Below are 26959 nucleotides of genomic sequence, written 5' to 3'. Positions count from 1 at the left end.
GACGATACCTCCCCGCATCTTTGGACCGGACCGGGTCGATTCTGTCCTTGAGCCAAGAGTGCACCTGGAGCCATCGATTCTGCCTTTCCTTGCCATCAATCCCCGTGTGAGTCAGTTTTGTCCTGTTTATCTGTCGTCTGTCAGGGCTAAGATAAGACCGTGTTTAAGTGCCCACCTTTCTATGCCGTCTCTCTTGTCTTTGTAATCTAACCTTCCGCAATATTATAACCTCCTCCGGAGGTCTTGAGAACCGTACCCCTGGTGTCGTGTCATTTTAAACCCAGCCGTGTGTCCTTTCCTCAATTGATCTAGCGTAGCGCGATTCGGCCAAAGTTCGGGTGGAATCGGGTAAGTTTGTTAGGTCGCGGTCACCAACCGCTCGGTCTACAACATCTAACCGCGATCTGTAACAATATATATATATATATATATATATATATATATATATATATATATATAAATATATATATATATATATATAAATATATATATATATATATATATATAAATATATACATATATATATATATAAATAAATAAATATATATATAAATATATATATATATATATAAATATATATATATATATATATATAATAATAATAATAATAATGCATTTATTTTATATAGCGCTTTTCAGGAAGCCCAAAGACGCTTTGACAGAGTGCAAAACATAATGCATAGCAAAACATAAAAACAATTGCAAAAAAAGAAGAATCAATAGGGAAATATTCAAAGCACAAAGGAGGGAGAAGGAGAGGAGATAGTCAGGGGTTAGATGATGTGGGTTAAATGTTGAATGCAGTGTTGAACAGATGGGTCTTGAGTGATGTTTTGAATGTGGTGAGTGAGGAGGAGTCTCTGATGGTGTGAGGTAGTGAGTTACAGAGGGTGGGAGCAGCGATGGAGAAGGCCCTGTCTCCCCAGGATCTGAATTTGGTCCGGATGGGGGGGGGGGGGGGGGTCAGGAGGTTGGTACCAGCAGAGCGGAGGTTGCGGGTGGGAGTGTGTCTGGAGAGGAGGTCAGCCAGGTAGGATGGGGCCAGGTTATGGAGGGCTTTGTAGGTCAAGAGGAGGATTTTGTACTGGATTCTCTGGGAGATGGGGAGCCAGTGAAGCTTGTAAAGGACGGGGGTGATGTGGTCACGGGTCCGGGAATGGGTGAGTAGACGGGCAGCGGAGTTCTGAATGTATTGGAGTTTATTGGTGATTGTTGAGGGTGAACCATAAAGGAGGCTATTGCAGTAGTCCAGACGGGAAGTGATGAAGGCGTGGATGAGGGTTTCTGCAGCCACGGAGGAGAGGGATGGACGGAGACGGGCGATGTTTTTCAGGTGAAAGAAGGCTGTCTTTGTGATCTGTTTAGTGTATTTGTCGAAGGAGAGGGTTTGGTCAAAGATGATGCCAAGATTCCGGATGTGAGGGGAGGTGGATACTGGGATACCGTCGATGTTGAGGGCAAAGTTATGGGTGGATTTTATGAGCGTTTTTGGGCCAATGATGATTATTTCAGATTTATCATAGTTAAGTTTGAGGAAGTTGATTTGAAGCCAGGATTTTATTTCAGTGATGCAGTTTGTCAGGATAGAGTGGGTGGCGGTGGAGATGGACTTGGTGGAGATGAAAAGCTGGATGTCATCGGCGAAGCAGTGGAATTGGAGACCATGACGGCGGATTAAGTGACTGAGGGGGGACAGGTAAAGGATGAAGAGGAGGGGGCCAATATATATATGTATATATAAATATATATATATATATATATATACATATATTTAAAAAAAAGAAAAAAAAAAAAAGAAATATATATACAAAGTATATATATATATATATATATATACTCAAAGGCAAAAGTTATTGTGACACACAAACAACAAACAGAATCAGTGTTAAACTTTTACTGCCGCGAATGAAATGTTATTACATGGAAAGACAAATGTTTCAAGGTGTGGTAACGATCAACAGTCCATAAGAACAGTGCACCTGGCATAAGCAAATGAGCCACAACACAAGAGGGGGTTCACAAGCAAGTTCACACAGTCAGTAGCGAGTGTGTCCACCTTGTGCATTGATGCAGGCCTGGCACCTTCGCCTCATTGAGGCCATTAAACGTCGATGAAAGTCCTTGGGAAGATCATTCCATATCCGAGGAAGGATTTGGTGGAGTTCCTGCAGCGTTTTTGGAGGATTCGGATGACGTCGTAAACGTCGCTCCATTTCATCCCAGACGTGTTCAATGGGTGACAAATCAGGGGATCTTGCAGGCCAGGGTAACACATTAACATTGTTCTGATTAAGATACTGCTGTACAACTCGAGCAACGTGTGGTCTGGCATTATCGTGTTGAAACGTCACTCTAGGGCCGTTCTGTTGCAAAAACGGTAAAGCGGCCATTTGCAAAATCTCGTCTCGGTACCTCACAGCATTCAAGTTCCCCTCAATCACAATCATTGGCGTTCTTGCTGCAGCTGTTATCCCACCCCAGATCATAATGCCCCCACCTCCAAAACGATCCCCTTCCAGAACACATGGCCTGATGTAACGTTCACCTGTGCACCTGTAGGCACGTGTCCTACCGTCAGCTCGGTGAAGCTGTGCCAAATGGTGTTTCTATGGACGTTGAATCGACGAGCAACATCACGCTGCGAGGTACCAGACTGAAGCATACCTATAGCTCTCCATCTGTCATTTTCCCCGAGGCGTGGCATGTCGAACTTATTCCAGAACGATGAATAGAGGTGTTTTTCTGACTTCTGCACTTCTTAAGACTGCATTGAGTGGAAATGATAAGCGTCTGGTTGTCTGGCCTTTTAAAGTGAACATTGCTGGCCATTTTTCTCGAATATGTCATGCTTCTTGCAAATTTCATGCAATTCGAACAACAACTGCTTGGTTGCGTTTCTTCGACCATTTTAACACACTCTTTCTCTGGTTCAAATCCAAAAATTCATTCACAAGATTACCAATGAAAAAATTCCATGTCACACTAACTTTTGCCTCTGAGTATATATATATATACAGGGGGCTGCAAAAGTAGGTATACAGTAATGAAAAACAAAACGTGTGCACACACAGAACGTATTTTATTGATTATACAAGCATATCAATAATAACATATCAATAATAAACATATTAATCGCTAAATTACATATTACAAATAATTACATTTACCTAAATTACAAATTACAAATAATTACATAAACGTAATACTGGTATAATCCTTACTGTATACCTACTTTTGCAGCCCCCTGTATGTGTATATATATATATATATATACACAGTGCATTCAGAAGGTATTCAGACCCCTTCACTTTTTTCACATTTTGTTCTGTTGCAGCCTTATGCTGAAATCGTTTAAATTCATTTTTTCCCTCATCAATCTACACTCATTACCCCATAATGACAAAGAGAAAAGAAAGCCCACTTGAAGTTTGCGAAAATAACCGAAAGGACTCTCAGACTGTGAGAAACAAGTTTCTGTGGGCTTTCATGTGTCTTTCACTGAGGAGAGGCTTCTGTCTGGCCACTCTGCCATAAAGCCCAGATCGGTGGAGTGTTGCAGTGATGGTTGTCCTTCTGGAAGTTTCTCCCATCGCCACACAGGATCTCTGGAGCTCAGCCAGAGTGACCATCGGGTTCTTGGTCACCTCTCTTACCAAGGCCCTTCTTCCCCGATTGCTCTGTTTGGCCGGGCGGACAGCTCTAGGAAGAGTCCTGGTTGTTCCAAACTTCTTCCATTTAAGAATTATGGAGGCCACTGTGATCTTGGGAACCTTCAATGCAGCAGAGATTTTTTGTAAGCTTCCCCAAATCTGTGCCTCGACACAATCCTGTCTCTGAGCTCTGCAGGCAGTTCCTTCGACCTCATGGCTTGGTTTTTGCTCTGATACGTATTGTCAGGTGTGAGACCTTATATAGACAGGTGTGTGCCTTTCCAAATCATGTCCTTTCAATTGAATTTACCACAGGTGGACTCCAATCAAGGTGTACAAACATCTCAAAGATGATCAAGAGAAATGGGAGGCACCTGAGCAAAATTTCAAGTGTCATAGCAAAGGGTCTGAATACTTATGTAAATGTGATATTACAGTTTTTTCTTTCTAATAAATTTGCAAAACTGTGCACTGTGATTCTGAAATCCTGATTTCTCTTTGTCATTTTGGGGTATTGAGTATAGATTGATGAGAGAAAAAATGAATTTAAACGATTTCAGCATGAGGCTGCAACATAACGAAATGTGAAAAAAGTGAAGGGGTCTGAATACTTTCTGAATGCACTGTATATATATATATATACAAACACACACACACACACACACACACACACACACACACATACCCTGGTCGGACGTGGTTGTCGGTACCGGTTGTTGTAGAAATGAACCCTCCAGTTCAGATCCAATGATGGATATTGACTTCACCTTTTCTTTTCATCGACCTTGGATGCGTGTTTCTGCTTTCAACTATTATTATCAAGAGAAAACCCAATGAGAATGCCGACGTGACAAAATATGCTGCACGACACTATGAATACACACACAACATCTCAAGTTCCAGGAAGCAAGGTGAAGTGAAAACCACACCTGAACTGTTCTAAACAAGCCAAAATATGCCTCATTTGCATGACACAACACATCATTAGGTGGGTCATATGTTTGTTTCCAACATCTCGGCTCATGAAAGAGTGATGGGATGGAGTAAAAAGGCAACAAACTCAGACTGACACTGCAAAGTAAGAGCATTGGGTTTGGAGGGAGAGTTAATGGGGTAGATATAATCGCACAGTAGGAATTGGTTTGAAATAAGATGTTGGTGCTCCACCTGCTTGGAGCCCTCAAGGGAAGTGTGTGATTGAACCGTCTCAGGAAGGTGGGGAGTCGGGGTGTGGGAAAAGCCTTGATCTTGAGAATTAAATTTGATTGATCAATCAAGATCAACAGGGACCAAGTGGGAGAAAATCTCAACCAAACTGAGTTCACAAATACTGCAAGACAGACACCTCCACAGAGTTTGAGCATCACTCTTTGATAAGTGTTTCTGCCTTCAAGTTTCATTTGATAAGACCAAATTCGCTTAAAATTTAAGCGCATTCACCATGTACATGTGTACGTGTACACACACACACACACACACACACACACACACACACACACATTCCTGCAACACACACACACACACTTCAGACAAACACAGCATCTGCTCTTGGGGGCAGTGACGTAATTCTCCAGTGGCAATCTAGGGTCAGTGACGTCATGATTACGTCACATTTCTCTCCACAAAGTAAGGCATATAACATCACTTTTCACGTATGACGTCGCATACGATATCACAGCGAGGAATATGACGTCATATGGTGATGTCACCTTTCTCTTCACACAATGAGGTACTTAAGAATAAATCTCTTCCAGTTGATGCCAATCCAAATGGCTCATCTATGCTCTATCCATTTAAATGGTCATCATCAAGCAAGGAAGCAGTACATACCATTTTAAAATCCTTTATGACTCGGCAGGGATCACAATTGAACCCCCAAATCTACCGGCCTCAGAGACGAGGCAACAACAACAACAACATGCATTTTAAGGCCATTTTCCCTGCTAGAGCAGGGGTTAGCCTTGCGGTCCCCATGACAATCTTCTCCATTTTGCCCTATTTTCTGCATCTCTCCTTGTTAACCCCCTTGCCCGCATTTCTTCTTCCACCATCTTTAGCCAAGTCTTTCTCGGTCTTCCCCGTCCTCTACTTCCTTCTACATTAATTTCCATCACTCTTCTCAACCAGTCACTTTCATCCTTCCTCAATACATGACCAAACCATCTCAACCTGTTCCTCTTCACAGCATCAATCACAGGCAATATTCCCATCATCTTTCGCAATTCATCATTTGTCTTCCTCTCTCTCAACGATACTCCGCACATCCATCGAACCATTCGCATTTCCACCCTTTCCAGCCTTCGTTTCTGCTCTACATTCATTACCCATGTCTCGCTCCCATAAATCATAACACTTCTCACACATGCAGCATACACCTTTCCCTTCAGCTTCAGCGACACTCCCCTCCTCATCAGCATGCCACTCAGTTCCCGAAACTTCTTCCATGCACATCTCACTCGAGCAACCGTTGCCGAGTTTGATCCACCTTCTCCATTCAGCATGTCTCCGAGGTAGCAAAATGTTTTCACACCTTCCAGCTTCACGCCGTCTCCAAGATCCAACTCAACATTTCCTCCATCTGCAGCTCCCTCTGTGCACACCTTACATTTGAATGTAGCTGCCACACTGGTAAATGACCCTCTCAGACCACTACATTTTTGATGAACCCACTCAGCACACATTGTACATTGAATGGAGTTCACTCCGACACCCTTCCTGCACACAGCACACGGCCACTTCCCAGTTCTTTCCACCTCACCACATGTTTTACCACTTGCCATCACCTTCGTCTTTCCGATATTCACCTTCAGACCTTTTGTCTCCATACATTCCATCCACTTGTTCATCTTTTCCTTCAGTCCATCCATACTTTCCGCAATCAACACCAGATCATCTGCATACAACAACTCCCACGGTAAACCCTCCTTTACGTTCTGAGCCAGCACCTCCATCACAGCTACAAATAGTAGTGGACTTAGTACGGACCCCTGATGCACTCCCACCTTCACCTCAAACTCACCACTGTTCCCGTCCTTCGTCCTTACAGCTGTGCGCGCTCTTTTGTACATTGCCATCACTACTCTGATCAACCATTCCTCCACTCCTAACTTCCTCAATGCCCATGTCAATACTTTGCGTGGAACCCTATCGAATGCTTTCTGCAGATCAACAAACCCAAAAAACAACTTCTTCCTCTTCTCCATGTACTTCTCCTGCAACTGCCTCACAATGAAAAGCGTGTCTGTCGTTCCTCTTCCTGGCATAAATCCAAACTGCATTTCGTCGATCTTCACTTTCTTCCTTATCCTCCTCTCCAACACCCTTTCCAATACCCTCATTCCATGCTCCAATAACTTTATCGCTCGGTACGAGCCACACTCCAGAGGGTCACCTTTCCCCTTGTATAGAGGGACGAGGGTACTCAGTTCCCAATCCACTGGAATGCGGCCTTCTTTCACCACCAGATTACAGATCTCTGTCATTCTCTTCACACCACAACTTCCTGCTGCCTTCAACATATCTCCCACAACTCCCGTTGGCCCTCCAGCTTTTCCACTCTTCATTGCTTTTATCGCTTCCTCAACTTCCTTCTCAGTTATCTTCTCTGCCGGTCCTAAAACTGGGTTACTCTCTGTGTTGCCATCCCATTCATTCTCTATATTCAACAGCATTTCCATATATCTTTTCCATCTTCCTTTAATTCCATCTGGGTCGACAACAATTTGTCCCACTTCATCCTTCAATCAACCCACCCCCATCACATCACACCTCTCTTTCGCTATCTGCTTTGCAATCCTGAATACTGCTTTCTGACCCTCTTCCGAATCCAAGCGTTCTCCGAACATTTTCCTACATGCCTCCTGCGCCTTTGCTACCTCTTTCTTTGCAGCCTTCCTGGCTGCCTTATAACTTTCATGCTCTGCTGTTTCTGCTGCCGTACCCTTCGCCTTCTGCCACTCCTTGAACTTCTTCCTCTTCTCGTCAATCCTCTTTCCAACTTCATCATCCCACCACCATGTTTCCGAGTGCCTCGGTGGTCCTTTTGTCCATCCACATACCTCACCAACGGCTCCCAACAGACTAGATTTCATTGACATCCAACCACTTTCAAGCTCAACCACATCATCCTCTACCCTACTCAGCCTCTCTTTTAATGCCTCCCTTACTGTCACCTCTTTCAACCTCCACACCTTCATTCTCGGTTGGTACTTCACCCGCCGAGCTCTCCTCGCACCTTTCACCCTTATGTCGCAGACAACCAAGTGGTGCTGTGAAACAGCCTCCTCCCCCGGGATCACCTTTGTGTCCCGGAGGTGCCCCCTATCTCGCCTACGCACCATCAGGTAGTCAACGGTTGTCGTCGACCCACCTGACGTGTATGTAACAAGCTTATTATCCTCTTTCTGGAACTGAGTATTACAAATCAACAAATCAGCTCCATCAGCAAACTCCAAAATCCTTTCACCTTCTCCATTTCTCACACCATATCCGTAACCCCCATGAACTCCCTCAAAACCATCCATACTCCTTCCCACATGTCCATTCAGGTCTCCTCCCACCACAACAACTTCCTCATCTTTCACGTTTTCCATCAGCTTCTCTATCGCACACCAGAACTTGTCCTTCTCTTCATCGCTTCGACCAATCTGCGGAGCATATCCAGAGATGACGTTCACCAAGAGCTTTCCAATCATCATTTTCACCATCATCAACCTATCACTCACTCTCGTCACACTCACCACACTGTCTACAAACTCCTCAGAAAACAGGACACCAACACCATTCACGCCCTCCAGGCACCCTTGCCACACAAACTTGTATTTCTGTCCCTGCGTACCCTTCACCATTCTCACACCACTTCCCTTCCATCTCGTCTCCTGCACACAACATATGTCCACTCTTCTTCTGACCAATACTTCCACCACTTCTCCTGATCTCCCTGTCATTGTCCCTACATTCCATGTCCCAAACCTCAGAAACCGATCTCCACTTCGGGCTGCACCCTGCCCATATGTACTTGTAATTGTCATGGTTCTCTTTTTGAGGCGATGTTTTTATGGCCGGATGCCCTTCCTGACGCCAACCCTCTTAGTCGTCTCTTACGACACGCAGGGATACGGTGTACCTATTCTGACCAGGGTACACACTGGGAAACGTTTAAAACATGGAAATTCTGGGGGGGGGGGGGGGGGGGGAGGGGGGGAGGGAGGGCGGCGTCAGCATCACGGCTGCGGTTTAAACATATTCTAACAATATCCAAACAGAACCATGATAACCATGAAAAACAATCTGGGAAAAGTCTCCAAGCGAGAACGTGAATTTGAGAAAGAAGGAGCAGAGGTGGAAGAAAAACGAGATACAGGGGGCGGGGCACAAGTCGAGACGAGGAGGAGAGCGAACAAGCACGTGTCCGGGAGGAGAGAAAGAATCAATATGGAATTCTTTGTCTATCCGTTTGTCCTGTTTTTAAAAACGCCGGACAAAGGGTAAGATGCCCGCGAGAGGCAGGGGGGAGAAATGAAAATCAAAGAAACAAGCAAATACTATGAAGGAAAGAACTTACACTCACAAAACACCGACAGGGGGAAGGGAGCCCGGAAAGACCAGGCCGCGCACGACGCGCGAATAAAAAACGACCAATCACACACAAATCCGCAACAACCACAAACCAAAACTAAACAGAAACACACAACAACACACACACAACAAAACAACCAGCGGAAACCCGACAAAGACACGAATGGGAAAACACTCAAACTTCGATGCCGTGGAGAGATCGAAGCAAGCCTCGTCGCCCGAGGGACCAGAAGTGATCACTCAGAGACGAGGCATTAACTGTAATTTCACAAAGTATGTTAACGTTGATCAAAGGTATGGGAAGCAAGAAGAAGCTTGATCTGCACGTTATGCTCTGACGAAAGGCGTTCTCTGTTTCCGATGGCAGTTGCCATACCTCGATCAACCGTCCATTGATTCCATCCGTTGCTCCACCTGTTTGCCAATGGAGTGGCACCAGTTTTCCATTCTACAATCCATAACTTATAGCCCATGGGCCCCAGCTGCACTTTTTGTTGCGGAGAGTTGTAGCTAATTTTTATTTTGAAATTCTCACAATGGCAAACAGGTACAGTAATGGTGTACTGATGCCACACTTGCCAGGAGCCAATCACAGTGCACCTAGCCTCTTATAGCCAATCAGTGGCGTCTTGGGACTTGTCAGGTGAAGCATAGTTCAAGCTTGCTCTCTCAGGGCATCCATGTGGATAATGAAAATGTTTTGGTCTGAATCAAACAAATGTGACCCTGCACTTCCAGGGTCCTTGACAAAATGAATATGATATCATTTCCAACTTTACGTGGTTGCAGAGAAAACGAATTTAAAAGCGAATAAAGGTGAAAAAAAGTGAACGCGGGGGAAAAAAAAAATGAGGCCCTCGGCCGATGTTCCACAACATGGTCAAGGCTGATTGTGGACATGTATTCCTAGGACATATACCTATATAATATATATTGGACACCACTAATACTGTGGGCACCGGATAGTAAGGAGAAACAGGATGTGATGCACATAGCCCCTTGAGAGGGAGAAGGAAAAGGAGATAAAGTGAGAGGAGGAAAAGGAGAGGAAGAAGCAAAAGGAGAGTGAAGCGGAGGATGGAGCAGTACAATTAGAGGGAGAGCAAGAAAGAAAAGGAGAGGAAGAGGGAATAATATTAGTGATGTCATCACTTACCTCAAATTGTATCGATCAATCATTGGAAACACCTTGGAGAAAACCTTAATCATACTGAATCCACCAATCTTGCAAGGGAGAGATTAACCCCAATCATGTAAGTGAGATTAACCCACACCCCAATCTCTCCTCCGCCAAAATTTGCAGGTTTTCCTCCTGAGAGTTTCCTTCTGTCTGTATCCATCTTGTCCACCCCATGCGTCCTTTCCTACCACCATTCCATCCCAAAACCCTTTTTTTGTCCAAATCTGCCTCTATCTTAGTCTCAACTCTGCTGTCGGTGCTTAAATTCCTCCCTCTCTCTCTTTGCTGTTCCTTTTGTCCTGTTGCATCCTGATCGATTCAGTGAACAAATCCTCGCTCTTCCATTGAGCCTCGACTAGCTATGCATTCAAAAAAGTGCTCTTCAGGAATTAACAAAAGGACAACAACCTCAAAGTGAAAGTAAAGTCATTGCTGGAGTGTTGAGGATCCAATGCGAGGCGAAGGGCACAGTAAGTTCCCATCACGGATGAGGAATCCTGCTGGGAATGCTGCATGGCAACAGCTGTGCCTTGCTGTGGACTTGATCAATGGAAAATCCAAAGAGTACCGGAGTTTGATTGCTACAAGCCTACCGACTGCAAGGTTTCAAGGTTTGAAGGCTCTCTAATACTCACGGTATCAGACAAAGCAGTGGTACGTAAGGCTGATGGAACGTATGTACACATTCCTGTTTATAAAAATAATTAAAAAGTCATCATTGCTCTTGCTGACTTTCCCAAGTGGAATCGAAGTTAAAAAGCTGCTGCCTTCTAATCTCTTATTATCCTTCTAAAAACTCCTCTAATGATAGTCGTCCAGGAGCCAGAATCTGCTCAAAATGGTTTCGTGCAACACCCACTACACAGTTGGTTTGTCACTTCCAGGTGATTGGGGAACATCTATAGAACGAATCCAGCCCTGATGTACAGTTGAATTGTGGCAGCAACAATAAATGGCAGCCACTTTTCTATGAGGGGGGTGGTGTCCGAGGCGTAAATCTGAGATTTTGATGGATCTCATTTATTTATTTTTTCTCTTAGCCCCTACAGGCAAGATACATCCAATTTTGTTGTGACAGTTTCATTCATGAGTATGAGACATCTATATGTGTATGCTATAAAATAGTTTTATATTTCGCATGTCATAGCTGTTCATATAATTATGCAAAAATAATATCGCCTAATTCGAGGAATTCCCGAAATTTCCGTCAGTGCAGATCGAGATATCTTTGGCAGATTACTCATTGTTGCTAAAGCACGTGATGTCAACCTCAAGGAAGTCCTCGCACATGAACTATCATCTGTGCCTTATGCATTGGCACATTCTGACGGCAGTATGCGTAAGAATGTGAAGAGTGATCTGCTAGCAGAGTTGGAAACAAAAGCTGATGTGTTGCCAAATCTTCCATATAATGAAGCACCACTACCCACTGCTAATGTCATTGATGCGATGGCATTGGTCCAAATGGTAAAATCTGGCGGCACTAAGACATTTGGCCAATTGGCAGAGAAGTATTATGATCTGATATCAGCACCATTTGGGAAGAATGGCTGCAACAGGGTAGATGTGGTCTTTGATCGCTACGATCACCCTTACTCTATCAAGACCGGAGAACGCATGCGACGAGGGTCTTCTACAGAACTGGAGATTAAGATATTGGGACCCAGTACGCCTCTACCTAAACAATGGGACAAATATATACTTAATCCAAACAACAAAGCAAATCTATGTGCATTCCTATGTGATCGATGGTGCCAAACTGCACCAGAAAAACTAGCACCAGGCAATCAGCTGGTCCTCGGTGGTGGCTTCAAGAACGGAAAGGAGTGCAAGCTGATCGTAAGAGGGCATGTGACTAAACTCTCACCTCTGGAGCCTGACCACGAAGAAGCAGACACCAGGCTTCTTCTGCATGCTCACAATGCGTCATATGACCACCCACAGGTGATCGTGCAATCACCAGATACTGACGTTGCAGTCATATGCATACACATGTACGCCACAATGAGATGCCAAAAACTTTGGTTTCGTACTGGAATAAAGCAAAAGTTACGACACATACCAATCCACGAAATAGTCTTGGCCATTGGTCCAGAAGTATGCAAAGCACTCCCATCATTGCATGCACTAACAGGAAGTGACACGACGAGTGCCTTCAGTGGAATTGGTAAGAAGACAGCTTTGAGGAAACTTCAGGACGGTAAAGACCACCATCAGAAAGTGTCACAACTGGGAGATATTATCCCACCGACAGAGGATACTGTCTGTGCTTGTGACGGTTCATATGCTCCCTGTACACAACAGCTCAGGCAGCAGGTGACACGGCGGACGAAATCAGATATTGGATGTTCTGCCAGAAAACACAGAAGAGTGAATGCCTACCACCAACATCTGACAGTATTAGGCAACACATTTATCGAGCTAACTATCAGTCATTCATCTGGAAGAAGTCATTGCTCCCCAACCAAGCACTACCAAAGCCAGATGGTAATGGATGGAACATCGAAGATGGAACTCTCCAGCCCGCCCTCATGACCAAAGACCCTGCTCCAGTTGGACTAGTTGAGCTGACCGCGTGCAAGTGCAAAGTGTCTGCATGTCAACGCAGCCACATATGTGCCTGCAAGAACAATAACATGCCATGCACAGAAGCCTGCACTTGCATGGGAGGTGAACAATGCAAAAACCCAAACAAAGAACCTACCACAAGCGACTCAGAAGATGATGATGAGGAAGATTAATGATGGCATTTTCGTGATTTTATACCACTTAGAGGATGATTCAGTAGCAAAATATGTGCGTTTATTTTAATAATACAACAAATAACAGTTATACGTTAACATTGTAATGTTCAGTGAATGACTATGGTTATGATACGCAGCCAGATTTGACCTGGTGAGATATTTTTGCTGAGATTACTTGTGGACTTTTGGTCATAACAGGAGTGGGGTTGATGATTTAAGGGGAAATGAAATCTATATTTTTCTGACTTTACTTAAGGATTGCCCAATTTTGTTTCTTGAAAAGATCATAAAGACATATCATATTACAACCATAACCGCATTTGAACAACATAAAGATGATATTGCATAATTACAGTCGAAAAGCAAAAACTACATATTTCAGCGATTTTGTGTGTTTTGGGTATAATACAAGGTATAATAATAATTTTTTTTAATCATACTTGAACAGCATAACGAAAATCCCCTCATACTTCCCACTATCCTTTTAATTATAATGTTGAAGAATCCCTATTGGAAGAGCTGAAAAAACAAAAATTCAAAAAAAATAGTCAATTTCGAGCTTTACGCGACCCCCTTAATAGAAAAGTGGCTGCCATTTATTGTTGCTGCCACAATTTAACTGTACATCAGGGCTGGATTTGTTCTGCAGATGTATCCCAAGCACCCTGAAATGACAAAACAACTGTGTAGTGGGTGTTGCACGAAACTCATTTTCTAGGCCTCTCTTGAAAACTGGCTCCTGGACTATAAAGATGGAGAGGACAGTTACAAAAAGTGCTCCTCGAGCACTAAAATAAAATAAAATAATAATCCTACATAGGAAAATGGCAAACCTCTAGATCACGATATTTTAAACTCTTTTTATCCAAACAAGCTGGCTCCGGATGAAGCTAACACATCACTGAGGAATGGCAAGAGAAAGTCCCAAGAGAGCAGCTTGTGTTTACAGGAATAAAGCTCACCAATCTGGATGTCATGGGGAGAAACATCTTCGAAAGAGTTACGAGTGAAAGAAGCTTTGGAGCCGCACATCATCCCAGCTGGTCTCTCCAGGAGTTGGGAACTCGAGGGCGGTGACCGGCCGCCCATGGCTTTCCAATTAGAATTATTGAGGCATTCGATACGAGAACACAAACCATTCATTTAGGGAAGGATATTGGCAATCAGTGGCTTTGAATAGTCAGTCTCTCCTTTTGGTGCACAAAGGGAGGCCGACAGTGAATCATTTGGGCAACGATTGCAAAATGGCAAAGGAAATCAGAAGCATTGTTCACATCCTGACAGTCGTCTACATGATGTGCATTCAAAAACAAAAACTATTACTTTTGTACCTCATCCCTGATTGTTGTGAGAAACTCAGAGACTAAGCTTGTGTAACACAACAGAGGTGGGGAAATGGGCTTCACATCAAAGGTCTCACAACAACTCTTCCATTGTCATATTTTGTTTCCTGGTGCTCGATGCCCATTGGTCTCCACAATACTTTATCAATATCACTTTATACGTAACATGGTTTTGTTTAAAGTTTGATTACCAGGTCCTGGTAGAAGTATCACACTTTTTCACAGGTGATAAAGTTGGTTTTCATCAAGCAAAACATTTGTGTGAAGCATCAGCACAACTGGTTAAGTTTGACCAATACTGCTTAACCTCCCAGTGAACGATGATGTTTATCCTTCCGGCAGCCAATGAGGTTTATCCCTCCAGTGATCGATGATGCTCATCCTTCCAGTGGCCAGTGAGGCTCATCCTTCCAGTGGCCAGTGAGGCTCACCCTTCCAGTGGCCAGTGAGGCTCATCCTTCCAGTGGCCAGTGAGGCTCACCCTTCCAGTGGCCAGTGAGGCTCATCTTTCCAGTGGCCAGTGAGGCTCATCCTTCCAGCAGCCCATTAGGCTTATCCTTCCAGTGATCGATGATGCAAATCCTTCCAGTGCCCGATGAGGCTTATCCTTCCAGCAGCCGATGAGATTTATCCAGCCAGCGGCCTATGAGACTAATCTTGCCGGCGGCTGATTAGGCTTCTCGTCAAGTAGCCAATGAGATTTATCCTTCCAGTGGGTGATGAGGCTTATCCTTCCAGCAGCCCATGAGGCTTATCCTTTCAGTGGTCGATGAGATTTATCCAGCCAGCGGCCCATGAGACTAATCTTGCCGGCGGCCGATGAGGCTAATCCTTCCAGTGTCCGATGAGGCTCATCCTTCCAGTGTCCGATGAGGCTCATCCTTCCAGTAGCTGATGAAGTTTATCCATTTGGCAGCCGATGAGGCTAATCCTTCCAGTAGCCCATGAGACTTATCCTTCCAGTGCCCGATGAGGCTCATCCTTCCAGTGCCCGATGAGGCTAATCCTTCCAGTAGCCCATGAGACTTATCCTTCCAGTGCCCGATGAGGCTCATCCTTCCAGTAGCCCATGAGACTTATCCTTCCAGTAGCCCATGAGACTTATCCTTCCAGTGCCCGATGAGGCTCATCCTTCCAGTAGCCCATGAGACTTACCCTTCCAGTGCCCGATGAGGCTCATCCTTCCAGTGCCCGATGAGGCTAATCCTTCCAGTAGCCCATGAGACTTATCCTTCCAGTGCCCGATGAGGCTTATCCTTCCGGCGACCGATGAGGCTTATCCTTCCGGAGGCCGATGAGGCTCATCCTTCCGGCGGCCGATGAGGCTCATCCTTCCGGCAACCGATGAGGCTCATCCTTCCGGCGGCCGATGAGGCTCATCCCTCCGGCGGCCGATGAGGCTCATCCCTCCGGCGGCCGATGAGGCTCATCCCTCCGGCGGCCGATGAGGCTCATCCCTCCGGCGGCCGATGAGGCTCATCCCTCCGGCGGCCGATGAGGCTCATCCCTCCGGCGGCCGATGAGGCTCATCCCTCCGGCGGCCGATGAGGCTCATCCCTCCGGCGGCCGATGAGGCTCATCCCTCCGGCGGCCGATGAGGCTTATCCTTCCGGCGGCCGATGAGGGTTATCCTTCCGGCGGCCAATGAGGCTTATCCTTCCGGCGGCCGATGAGGCTCATCCCTCCGGCGGCCGATGAGGCTTATCCTTCCGCCGGCCGAAGAAGTCCCATGAACAAACTGCATGTAAAGCCACAACTGATGGTACGTTAGCTCAATGCATCACGTGGTGTTCCCCTCCTCACTCTGCTTCACATTACCTTGCCAATTCCACCATAATCAGGCTTCTTGTGGAAGCCCAGTTAAAGCTGTCTTATGTCTGACCTTAAACGGTAATTCAAATCACCAAATGGCCACTTTAGCCCTTTCTCTTTGTAAGCAAAGGTTATAAACTAAATCAAAGCGTCAATTATTGACTTCTAGATCTCATATCATGGACCACGTGTCAAAGAGCGATAGCAACCTGGCACCTTTTGCACCATTACATTTTGAGTCTTTGAAAAGAGCAAGCCAAGGTATAATTCATCATCACGAGCTAAAGTGAGAATGCTCCTTGACATACCAACATGGTGTACTCACAAATAATACACATGGAAATGACCACGATCCATATGCCCTGATATGATCCCCTTTTTTTAACGAAAACAATGTAGCTGATCTTAACAATCAGTTGAAAAAAAAGTCAGAACTCATCTCCCAACTTTCGTCGTTTGTGTACGTTTATTATGTCATATTTCCTTTTATGAAGAGATGAGTCGTCTCCTACACCCTGAACAAATTACAAACAAGTGCAGATACATTCAAAGTACACCACCCCATGCCAAATAAATAAATATCATCCTCCAGCATGGCAGAGCTGTACAGTAATTGATTGATTAATTGCATAACTAAAATCAATAAATAATGATCATGAAATATTTTCTTAATCAATTGGCTAATAGCATACCTAAACCACCAGTGCTTCATCCAAAGCTGTAACTTTTTGAAAAATAGTCAAATTATTCGAAAAAAATAATTAATTAATTGATTAATCAATAAATAATTAATTGATTAATTGATAAATCAATAAATCAAAAATATCCTTTAAAGCCACATCACCTGGTCACTGTCATGTCAAAATATTAGCTTCTTAGCTCAAAAGGTGCCTGAGATATTGCTCAGATGAGAAAGAAAATAAATAAATGATTATATAATAATGAAAATGAATAAATAATAATTAAAAAATAATTAAATAAGTAATCAATTGGCTAATAGAATACCGAAACCACCACCGTTTCATCCGAATCTGTAGATTTAAAAAGATTAAGTCATTAATTGAATAATTAAATAATTAATTGATTAATCAAAAAATCAAACAAAATAGCCTTTACAGCCAAATCACTTGGTCATTGTCATGTCCAAATATCAGCTTAGTAGCTCAAAAAGTGCCTGAGATATTGTCCAGATGAGAAAGGAAATAAATGAGAACTTAATTAATTGTTAGTAATTAAATAACTAATCAATTAATTGATTAATCAAAAAACAAAAAATACTGTTTTTGCAAAAGCTCTTGCTCACTATTGTGCCGAAATTTCAGCTTCCAAACTCAAAGAATGGCTGAGATATCACCCGGATAAACAAACAAGAAAGAAAGAAACCGGAGTGAAAACTGAGTACTCCCTTTCAGAGCGCATAATCGCTGGGCCCCCTCCGATGCCCGGCGATGATGTCATGCAGCGCCTGGTGATGGAATAGGAAATGAGCGGTGAATAAAAAAAAAAATGAGAGGAGAATTGTTGCCAACCTATGGGTTTTTTAAATCTGTGCTCTATCCTTTTTACATGCTGCGATTCAAGCAAGAAGCACGGACCATTTTTGAAGTCTTTGGTATGACTCGGCCGGGGTTCAAACTATCGCCTCCCCGCACTCAGAGCAGACGCTGTAACCATGGCAACACAGAAACTGGTCAATTATTGTCCAAATGGCGAGTTATAGCAAATATTTCATTATTTGATATGGATTAGCTAACAACAACAGCCTTTTCTCAAAGATAAATAAAATTGCTACGCATTCCTATGCAACCACCACAATCCCTGGGACACAACCGAGCATCCTGATTAACATTTATAAAATGACATGACAAGCTTCTCAAGCTCAGCAGTATCTCAGATTGTAAAGTCTGAAGATGGTTTACAACTGATGTATTCCCATCAGTTTTACAGATACTTACAGTCATGTGAAAAAGTAAGTACACGCCATGTAAAGTTTTGACTTTTTCAACATATTTCAACATACAGCTATTTGATCTTCATTTCAACAATACTGATAGATAAAGGTGATATAATATAACAAATATCATGAAACATTTACATTTTGTAGTCCATTGTATAATTTAAATAAACATAAATGCAAATTTCGCAAGTGGAAAAAGTAAGTACACCCCTACATTTATCACTACTTCAAATACCTAAAATTAGAATCAGGTGCACCAGCTCAGGTGCAAATGATTAGAACATCGTCAGAGAGGATCTTGGAGGAACCTGTCTTATTTAAACCTCAGACGTTTAGTTTGGTTTGCTCTTTGTTGTTGAAGTGTGCAGCGTCACCATGCCTCGATCAAAAGAGCTCTCTGAGGCCTTCAGAAAGAAGGTTATAGATGCCCACGAGTCTGGGAAGGGATTTAAAAAGATCTCAAAAAACAATCTGAAATCAATCATTCGACTGTCCAGAAGATCATCTACAAGTGGAGAAGATTCCAAACAACTGCCAACTTGTTCAGGCCAGGCCGCCCCAGCAAGTTCAGCCCGAGAGCAGACCCCAAGATGCTGAAAGAAGTCTCTAAGAACCCCAGAATGTCATCATGGGACCTACAGGTAGCTCTTGCCACTGTTGATGTCAAAGTGCACAAGTCTAACATGAGAAAGAGGCTGCACAAATTTGATATACATGGGAGGTGTGCCAGGAGGAAACCTTTGCTGTCCAGAAAGAACATCAGGGCAAGACTAAAGTTTGCCAATGAACACCTAGGCAAAGACCAGCACTTCTGGAACAATGTGCTCTGGACAGATGAGTCAAAGGTAGAGCTATTTGGCCACAGTACCAGAAGACATGTTTGGTGAAAACCAAAGACAGCATTTGACCACAAGAACCTGATACCAACTGTAAAGCATGGTGGTGGAAATATTATGGTTTGGGGCAGCTTTTCTGCATCAGGGCCTGGGCAGCTCACCATCATGGAATCCACTATGAATTCTTCATTGTACCAGAGGGTGCTTGAGGATAATGTAAGGCCATCTGTCGGAAAGTTGAAGCTCAACCGAGGGTGGACCTTGCAACATGACAATGACCCTAAACATACCAGTAAATCCACCAAGGAATGGCTGAAAAGAAAGAAATAGAGGGTTCTCGAATGGCCAAGTCAAAGCCCGGATCTAAATCCCATCGAGATGTTGTGGGGGGATTTGAAACGAGCTGTGCATGCAAGAAACCCCTCAAACATCGCACAGCTGAAAGAATTTGCATGGAGGAGTGGGCAAAAATTTCTCCCAGTCGATGTCAGAGACTGGTAGACAGTTATAAGAAATGCCTACTTGAGGTTGTTTCTGCCAAAGGGGGCAATACCACCTATTAGAGCCAAGGGTGTACTTACTTTTTCCACATGCGAAATTTGCATTTATGTTTATTTAAATTATACAATGGACTACAAAATGTAAATGTTTCATGATATTTGTTATATTATATCACCTTTATCGATCAATATTGTTGAAATGAAGATCAAATAGCTGTATGTTGAAATATGTTGAAAAGGTCAAAACTTTACATGGGGTGTACTTACTTTTTCACGTGACTGTATGTTTGATAAAGTGGTGAAAATAACTCCAAAAGACACTCGGCCATTTTAAACACACACTCGGTTTAGGAAATAAACGAATCCCCATTGTAATCACCAGTAGAGTACCTGCCCTATTGGTGATATTGTTCCAAGCGTGCAAAACGTTATTCTGACGCATCCTTTTATTTTGGTGGTGTATAGGCAACAGACCATTGACTCGATTGCTCTCGAAAATTAAAACTACCCCGGGTTACGTATATGAAGCAAAAACATGCGTACTGCTCATGTGCATATGCAGTCGTGGCCAAAAATATTGGGCACCCTTGCACTTTTTTCAAATAACTACATTTTCTCCAAAAATAAGTTCAAATTGACAAAAGTATTTGGCCTCCACAATTCTTTATTTCACTGTGAATATCACAGAAACTGTGTTTTTGATTCAGAACTTAATATATACTTTTAAATCAGAAAATAAAAAGAAATGGCATTGACAAAATTATTGACATCTGAGACTTAATATTTGGTAGTACAGCTTTGGGACAAAATAACTGCAGTCAAGCGCTTCCTATAGCCATAAATGAGCTTCCTACACTTCTCTACTGGCAGTTTGTTCCACTCTTCTTGTGCAAACTGCTCCAGTTCTCCCAGATTAGAATGTGCCTTCTCCCAACTGCTGTTTTCAGATCTCCCCACAGGTGTTCAATGCGATTTAGATCTGGACTCATTGCTGGCCACTTCAAACAGTCCAGCATTTTGTCTTGAACCATTCCTGGGTGCTTTTTGAAGTGTGTTTGGGGTCATTGTCGTGCTGCAAGACCCATGACCTTCGACGGAGACCCAGCTTTCTGACACTGGGTTGAACATTGCATGACAAAATGCCTTGGTAATTTCCTGATTTCATGATGCGTTGCACACATTCAAGGCACCCAGTGCCAGAGGCAGCACAGCAACTCCAAAAAATCACTGAACCCCCAAAAAATCACTGAACCTCCTCCATGTTTGACTGTGGGGAAGGTGTTCTTTTCTTTGAAGGCTTCATTTTGTTTTGTGTAGACATGGAGATGATGTGCTTTCCCAAAAAAGCTCTAATTTGGTCTTAGCTTTCCAAAGGACATTCTCCCAGAAGGAGTTTGGCTTGTTCAGGTGTGTTTTGGCAAACTGCTGTTGGGCTTTCTTAGCAGGGGGGTCCACCTGGGTCTACTACCATAGAACCCCCTTTCATTGAGTTGGCGACGGATGGTGCGAGTTGAAACTGTCGTACCTCGTGTCTGAAGATCAGCTTGAATCTGTTTGGCAGTTGATCGAGGTATTTTCTCCACCATTTGAACAATCCTTCGCTGCAATCTTCGATCAAGTTTTCTCTCGCAGCCACATCGAGGGTGGTTGGCTGCAATGCCATGGGCCTTAAACCTGCTGATAACATTGCGTACGGTGGACACAGCAACGTCAACGTCTCTGGAGATGGACTTGTAACCTTGAGATTGTCCATGCTTGGCTACAATCTTGTGTCTGAACCTCAGCTAATTCTCTAGTTTTTGTTCTTTTCTCCATGCTCATTGCGGGAAACACAGTGACACAAAACAGCAGAATGACTCCTTTTCTCTATTCAAACTGGCTGAATGAGTGATTTTTATATTGCACGCACCTGCAACTCACCGCAGGTGAGTTCAATTCCAAAGTAAATGTGAATCACCTGCTTGAAATCTAATTATTTCCAACAACTTCTAAAAGGTGCCAATAATTTTGTCCGGGCCATCTTAGGATTTCTGTGTGGAATAAACTAAAATTTAGTAATTTTTCCAGATTTTTTCTTCTCCACTGTAAACCAAAGAAATACATATGTGGATACCAAAAGATTTTTTAATTTCAACAATCTTCGAGAAGAAATGGTGCATTATTTGAAAAAAGTGCAAGGGTGCCAATATTTTTGGCCACGACTGTAAAATACATCATGGTTATATAGCTCAGATAATTCAAATTTTACCCACCCTCCCTGCAAAGAAAGAAAATACTAAGATGGACGAATTTGGTTTACAACATAGCCTGTAGGGCAATGCCGTCTGGAACAGCACTTGCCTGTCCCGTGTATGTATGTATGTCTGTCCCTCACAAACGTCCACCAATCAAAGCTGAGGATCTGGTCAAATGACAGGGGTACAGCGTTTAGGAACCATTACAGTTGCATATTTTACTAAAAGGAAATATAATAACCTTCTGTGGAATGTTTTGGGGTCCCAGCAGATGTCGTAAGAAATTTCATGTCGTAAGAAATGTCGGCCCATTCAGAAATTCCTCAATACAATTATGATTTTGAATTGAAATCGACATGGACATTGCTCCCGAATCTGGAAGTGAACATATGATGACGGTTCTCAAGTTTGCTAAATATCTCAATACGATCGTGATTTAACATTATATTTTGATATATCGATACCATAGTATTAATTTGTGATGGGAATGATGAATGATGCTGTTTGGAATGAAAATATACAGATATTGAGTTTAAAGCAGAATGAGGAAATGACGTCAGGGTTTCCATCCGGGACATTCGTGGATTTCCCATTTGCAGTTTCACCATTGACTGGATAGAGCAACATTCAGACTGACGTTTTTTGTTCAAGTCCTTCACGAACCTGCTGTCAATGCCTGGCATTTGACCGAAGGTGGCACAGGAATGTGGTGTTTATTGAACTTTTTTTTTTTCATATTTACACAATTTGCTAACTGCTAACCCCACCCAGGTCATACAATCCTTTTCAACTAAAGTATCAAACAAGCCTGGCTACGCCGTTGTTAGACTATCGGTCTTGTTTTTTGAGACTTAATGGAATCAAATGAAACTCACACATGCCCAACTGAAGAGTGCCCTCATTATTCCCTGAAAATTTCAGCTTCCTCGGTCAAATCCTCTTAGAGGAGCAGATGAAACATAGATAAAACATACATGCTGTACATACAACATACTTTCCCTCCATTATATGATATAGATAGTCGTTTTCAATCCACTGTGATCAAACATTTGGGAAAGCAGGCAAGTTACGTCGAGATTAAAATATTTTTACCATTTTCACTCAGACTTTGCAAAACCATTAAATCAATATTGGAACTCTTTATTCAGCAGTCAATTAATTAAAATGATCGTTTTACATCTCCTGGTAAGGGTTGTGTATGCCAAAGTGCTTCTTCCTAGACAGGTTCCTGCATTTATCCCGAATGTCATAATGGATTGCAGATCCTTCCCGCCTCGATCAACACTTCTTCACGACAAGCTGAGTTTTGTGATTCAAAGGATAGATTACATCAGCCGTCCATTAAGTGTCGATTATTCTGTGCAATTAATTAGCAGACTGTCCAGATTATGGACACTGCCGAATGAGTTATTGCAAACATTATTTATGGATGTATGTGTGTGCTGATTGGTGTGGTTTACACTGGGTGGTTTGATTGTGCTGGTTGATTTGGCTGTGCTGGTTGATTTGGTTATGGTGGCTGTTGTGATTATGCTGGGTGGTGTGGTTATGTCCGGTGGCGTGGTTACAGTGGGTACACTGTGGTTACGCAGGGTGGTTTGCTTGTGCTGGATGGTTTGGCTGTGCTGGGTGGTTTGGCTGTGCTGGGTGGTTTGGCTGTGCTGGGTGGTTTGGCTGTGCTGGATGGTTTGGCTGTGCTGGATGGTTTGGCTGTGCTGGATGGTTTGGCTGTGCTGGATGGTTTGGCTGTGCTGGATGGTTTGGCTGTGCTGGATGGTTTGGCTGTGCTGGATGGTTTGGCTGTGCTGGGTGGTTTGGCTGTGCTGGGTGGTTTGGCTGTGCTGGGTGGTTTGGCTGTGCTGGGTGATTTGGCTGTGCTGGGTGATTTGGCTGTGCTGGATGTTTTGGCTGTGCTGGATGGTTTGGCTGTGCTGGGTGGTTTGGCTGTGCTGGGTGGTTTGGCTGTGCTGGGTGGTTTGGCTGTGCTGGATGGTTTGGCTGTGCTGGATGGTTTGGCTGTGCTGGATGGTTTGGCTGTGCTGGGTGGTTTGGCTGTGCTGGATGGTTTGGCTGTGCTGGATGGTTTGGCTGTGCTGGGTGATTTGGCTGTGCTGGATGGTTTGGCTGTGCTGGGTGATTTGGCTGTGCTGGATGGTTTGGCTGTGCTGGGTGATTTGGCTGTGCTGGGTGATTTGGCTGTGCTGGATGGTTTGGCTGTGCTGGATGGTTTGGCTGTGCTGGGTGATTTGGCTGTGCTGGATGGTTTGGCTGTGCTGGGTGATTTGGCTGTGCTGGGTGGTTTGGCTGTGCTGGGTGGTTTGGCTGTGCTGGTGATTTGGCTGTGCTGAGTGGTTTGGCTGTGCTGGATGGTTTGGCTGTGCTGAGTGATTTGGCTGTGCTGGGTGATTTGGCTGTGCTGGATGGTTTGGCTGTGCTGGATGGTTTGGCTGTGCTGGGTGGTTTGGCTGTGCTGGGTGATTTGGCTGTGCTGGATGGTTTGGCTGTGCTGGATGGTTTGGCTGTGCTGGATGGTTTGGCTGTGCTGGATGGTTTGGCTGTGCTGGGTGGTTTGGCTGTGCTGGATGGTTTGGCTGTGCTGGATGGTTTGGCTGTGCTGGGTGATTTGGCTGTGCTGGATGGTTTGGCTGTGCTGGGTGATTTGGCTGTGCTGGGTGATTTGGCTGTGCTGGATGGTTTATCTGTCCCAGTCAGTATGGTTGTTTTGGTTACAGTAGCTGGTTTGGTTACCAGAGCGGGGTGGGAGGGGAGGAAGGGGGTTATATGAACCTTTCTACAGCATTACTTGGTTCCTCCTCAGAACACAAGGGTAGTCCAGGATGCACAAGAGATTTTTTGAATGCCCCTTATTTTGTATTTTGGGCATTTTCTCCAAGCTAAGGAATGTCCCTTCTTTTCTATACTTTGACACATGGCACATCAGCTTATATAAAGGTATAAAGGGGTCTTTTCTATGTCCCTGGAATTTTACCCAAGAATACATATATATATATATATATATATATATATATATATATATATATATATACATTCATACATATATGGCTGACATTGCATGTGGTCCATGGTTGGGAGTGTCGGTGGTGCGCTTTTCCGGCTACTCTGTCGCTGATGGCTCTCACCAACAACTGATGAAACTGGTCTGGCAGCTGAGGGACCCTCGGTGGTCTCACATATCTGACGAATTCGAGGAAATCCACATGAACTACATGACCAGGTCAAATGAGACATACCATGGTCCATGTGACTCCGAAGCAGATACTAGTCTGACATCCTATTCATGAAATTATGTCCAGAGTACAAGCTCCAGCCAAGAGATAAGAAAGACTGGAGCATAAAGACTCAGGTGCTGTTTTGGAATTACTTAAGAATTGGTGTCAGAAAATATCCTAAATTTCATTCATATTTTTAGATGCATTGGGGTTTCCCCCCCAAAAAAAAGGTGTCCAGGTAACATTTATTATAATTTTTTTTTTAGATGGTCAGGGAGGTCGCTTTAAAATGGTGGATTTCCCACAGTTCGAGTATGGAGGTGTTGTGTTTGGTGGATCTCACCTCATACTCTTCCTTGAAACCGTAGCCTTCTCCATTTTTCATCTGGTCGATGTGTTGCAGGAGGTCTGCGACACGTACCGCCGGATGCAGCTGCCCCGTGTGGTACGGCGAATCGACCCCGCGTTGCTCGCGTACCAGGCCGTGTGAAAGAGGGTACGGCGTTCGAGCAGGCATCGGCAGTTGCTGTGTACACGCTGTCAGCAGGGTGCTTACTTCGTTCGTGCAAGGTATACCTTCATCTGCATGGGAAGAAGGGGAGGAAAACGGAGGGAAATGCTGTCAAACCTGGGACTTCAAAAGAAAATAAAAAGGCTCAAACAAATTGGGTAAAACTTTGTGGTTGTTGCTTTGGAGACGATCCAATTGCCCCAGTGCGCTTTGTATAGCCATAACGCAATGTGATGAAAAGTTTTGTGATTTTATTATTCAAATGTAAATTTGAATAATAAAACAAAAAAGTTTTAATCACATTGTGCTCCTGAATTTGGCTGTTCGTCACTTCCCCCAAACTCAGCGGCCATGTTTGCCTGAAGTCAAGTCCAGTGTTGTTTAATGTATTCGTCTTCATCTGTGCGTGTGCAATTTGTGTTCCAGCTCTTCCATGAGCCTTACACCTGGGGAAAAAATAAATCCTGAGCCGGATCAAAAAATTCCAGCGAGACGAACAACGGCGGCGCTTTCGCTCAGGTCAATGGCTCCCGCAAGGCCAAACGAGCAGAAGGGCGAGGCACAAACAATCTCACAACAGAACAATTAGACACATCAGCCAAAGTTCATGCTGAGGTTTTATCTCATATTGGAAGGAATTTGAGAGATTTATATGTTGGTGCATTGACAGACTACAATGACCTAAGTTTGTGAACAATCTCACAATATCCCAGATGCTTAGCTTCACCACAAGCAAGCAAGCCGAGCATGAATCGCCGACTCACACTTGCAACAACAAGGATGTTTATCTTAAGTTTTCTTAGCATTCAGTGGGCACAAGTCACACCTTGTTTGAGACAAAAATCTAGAAACAGTCAGCTCCGGCGAGGAAGCGTCTTTCGAGCCCTCCACGTCATCAAAGTTAAGTATTTTCCCATTTGTGTATTTGTCAAATTTGCACGATATATTTTACTGTGTATGTGCTACTGTGTGTTTTTCTAGTTAGTCTTGGTTTGTAATTCTTGCAAACGCGTGTGTTATTAGTCGTTTTTTGTTCGCACCGCGTGTGCGGCCTGTTCCTCGAGGCTTCCCTCCCCCCGTCGGTATTTTGTATACTGAAGTTCTTTTCTTCGCTGTATTGCTTTTGTCTTTGATTTTCTTTTCTCCTCCTACCCTAAAAAAAAATAGATATATTTCCTTCTCCCCTCAAGGTCCCCACCCATGACCATGTGTGTGTTGTGTCACCCTGCCCCCTTTATCTCCTTTTTCTTATACCTCTCCAGCTGATACTCACCTTTCCAATTCTAGTTTCCACCATACTCATTCAACCCTTTCTCCATAAGCAAATCAACATCCTCACTTCAGGGACTTTTCCCAGATTGTTTTTCACACTTTTGTTTAAATAT

General features: G+C 43.8%; 1 protein-coding gene across 4 annotated transcripts in view; it reads right to left on the bottom strand.

The window, feature by feature from the left end:
* LOC137438851 (receptor-type tyrosine-protein phosphatase kappa) overlaps positions 1 to 26959 on the bottom strand; it is a 493330-nt gene that overhangs the window by 142888 nt on the left and 323483 nt on the right. For all 4 annotated transcript variants that reach the window (XM_078767331.1, XM_078767333.1, XM_078767332.1 and 1 more), the window contains one exon: positions 25407 to 25645. In XM_078767331.1, coding sequence (XP_078623457.1) covers positions 25407 to 25645 — 239 coding nt within the window. The remainder of the gene's footprint in view (positions 1 to 25406; positions 25646 to 26959) is intronic.

This window comes from Myxine glutinosa, chromosome 13 (assembly GCF_964187855.1).
Source record: "Myxine glutinosa chromosome 13, kmMyxGlut1.1, whole genome shotgun sequence".
In the NCBI taxonomy this organism is placed as follows: Eukaryota; Metazoa; Chordata; class Myxini; order Myxiniformes; family Myxinidae; genus Myxine; species Myxine glutinosa.
This window is presented reverse-complemented; position numbering and strand designations above follow the sequence as displayed.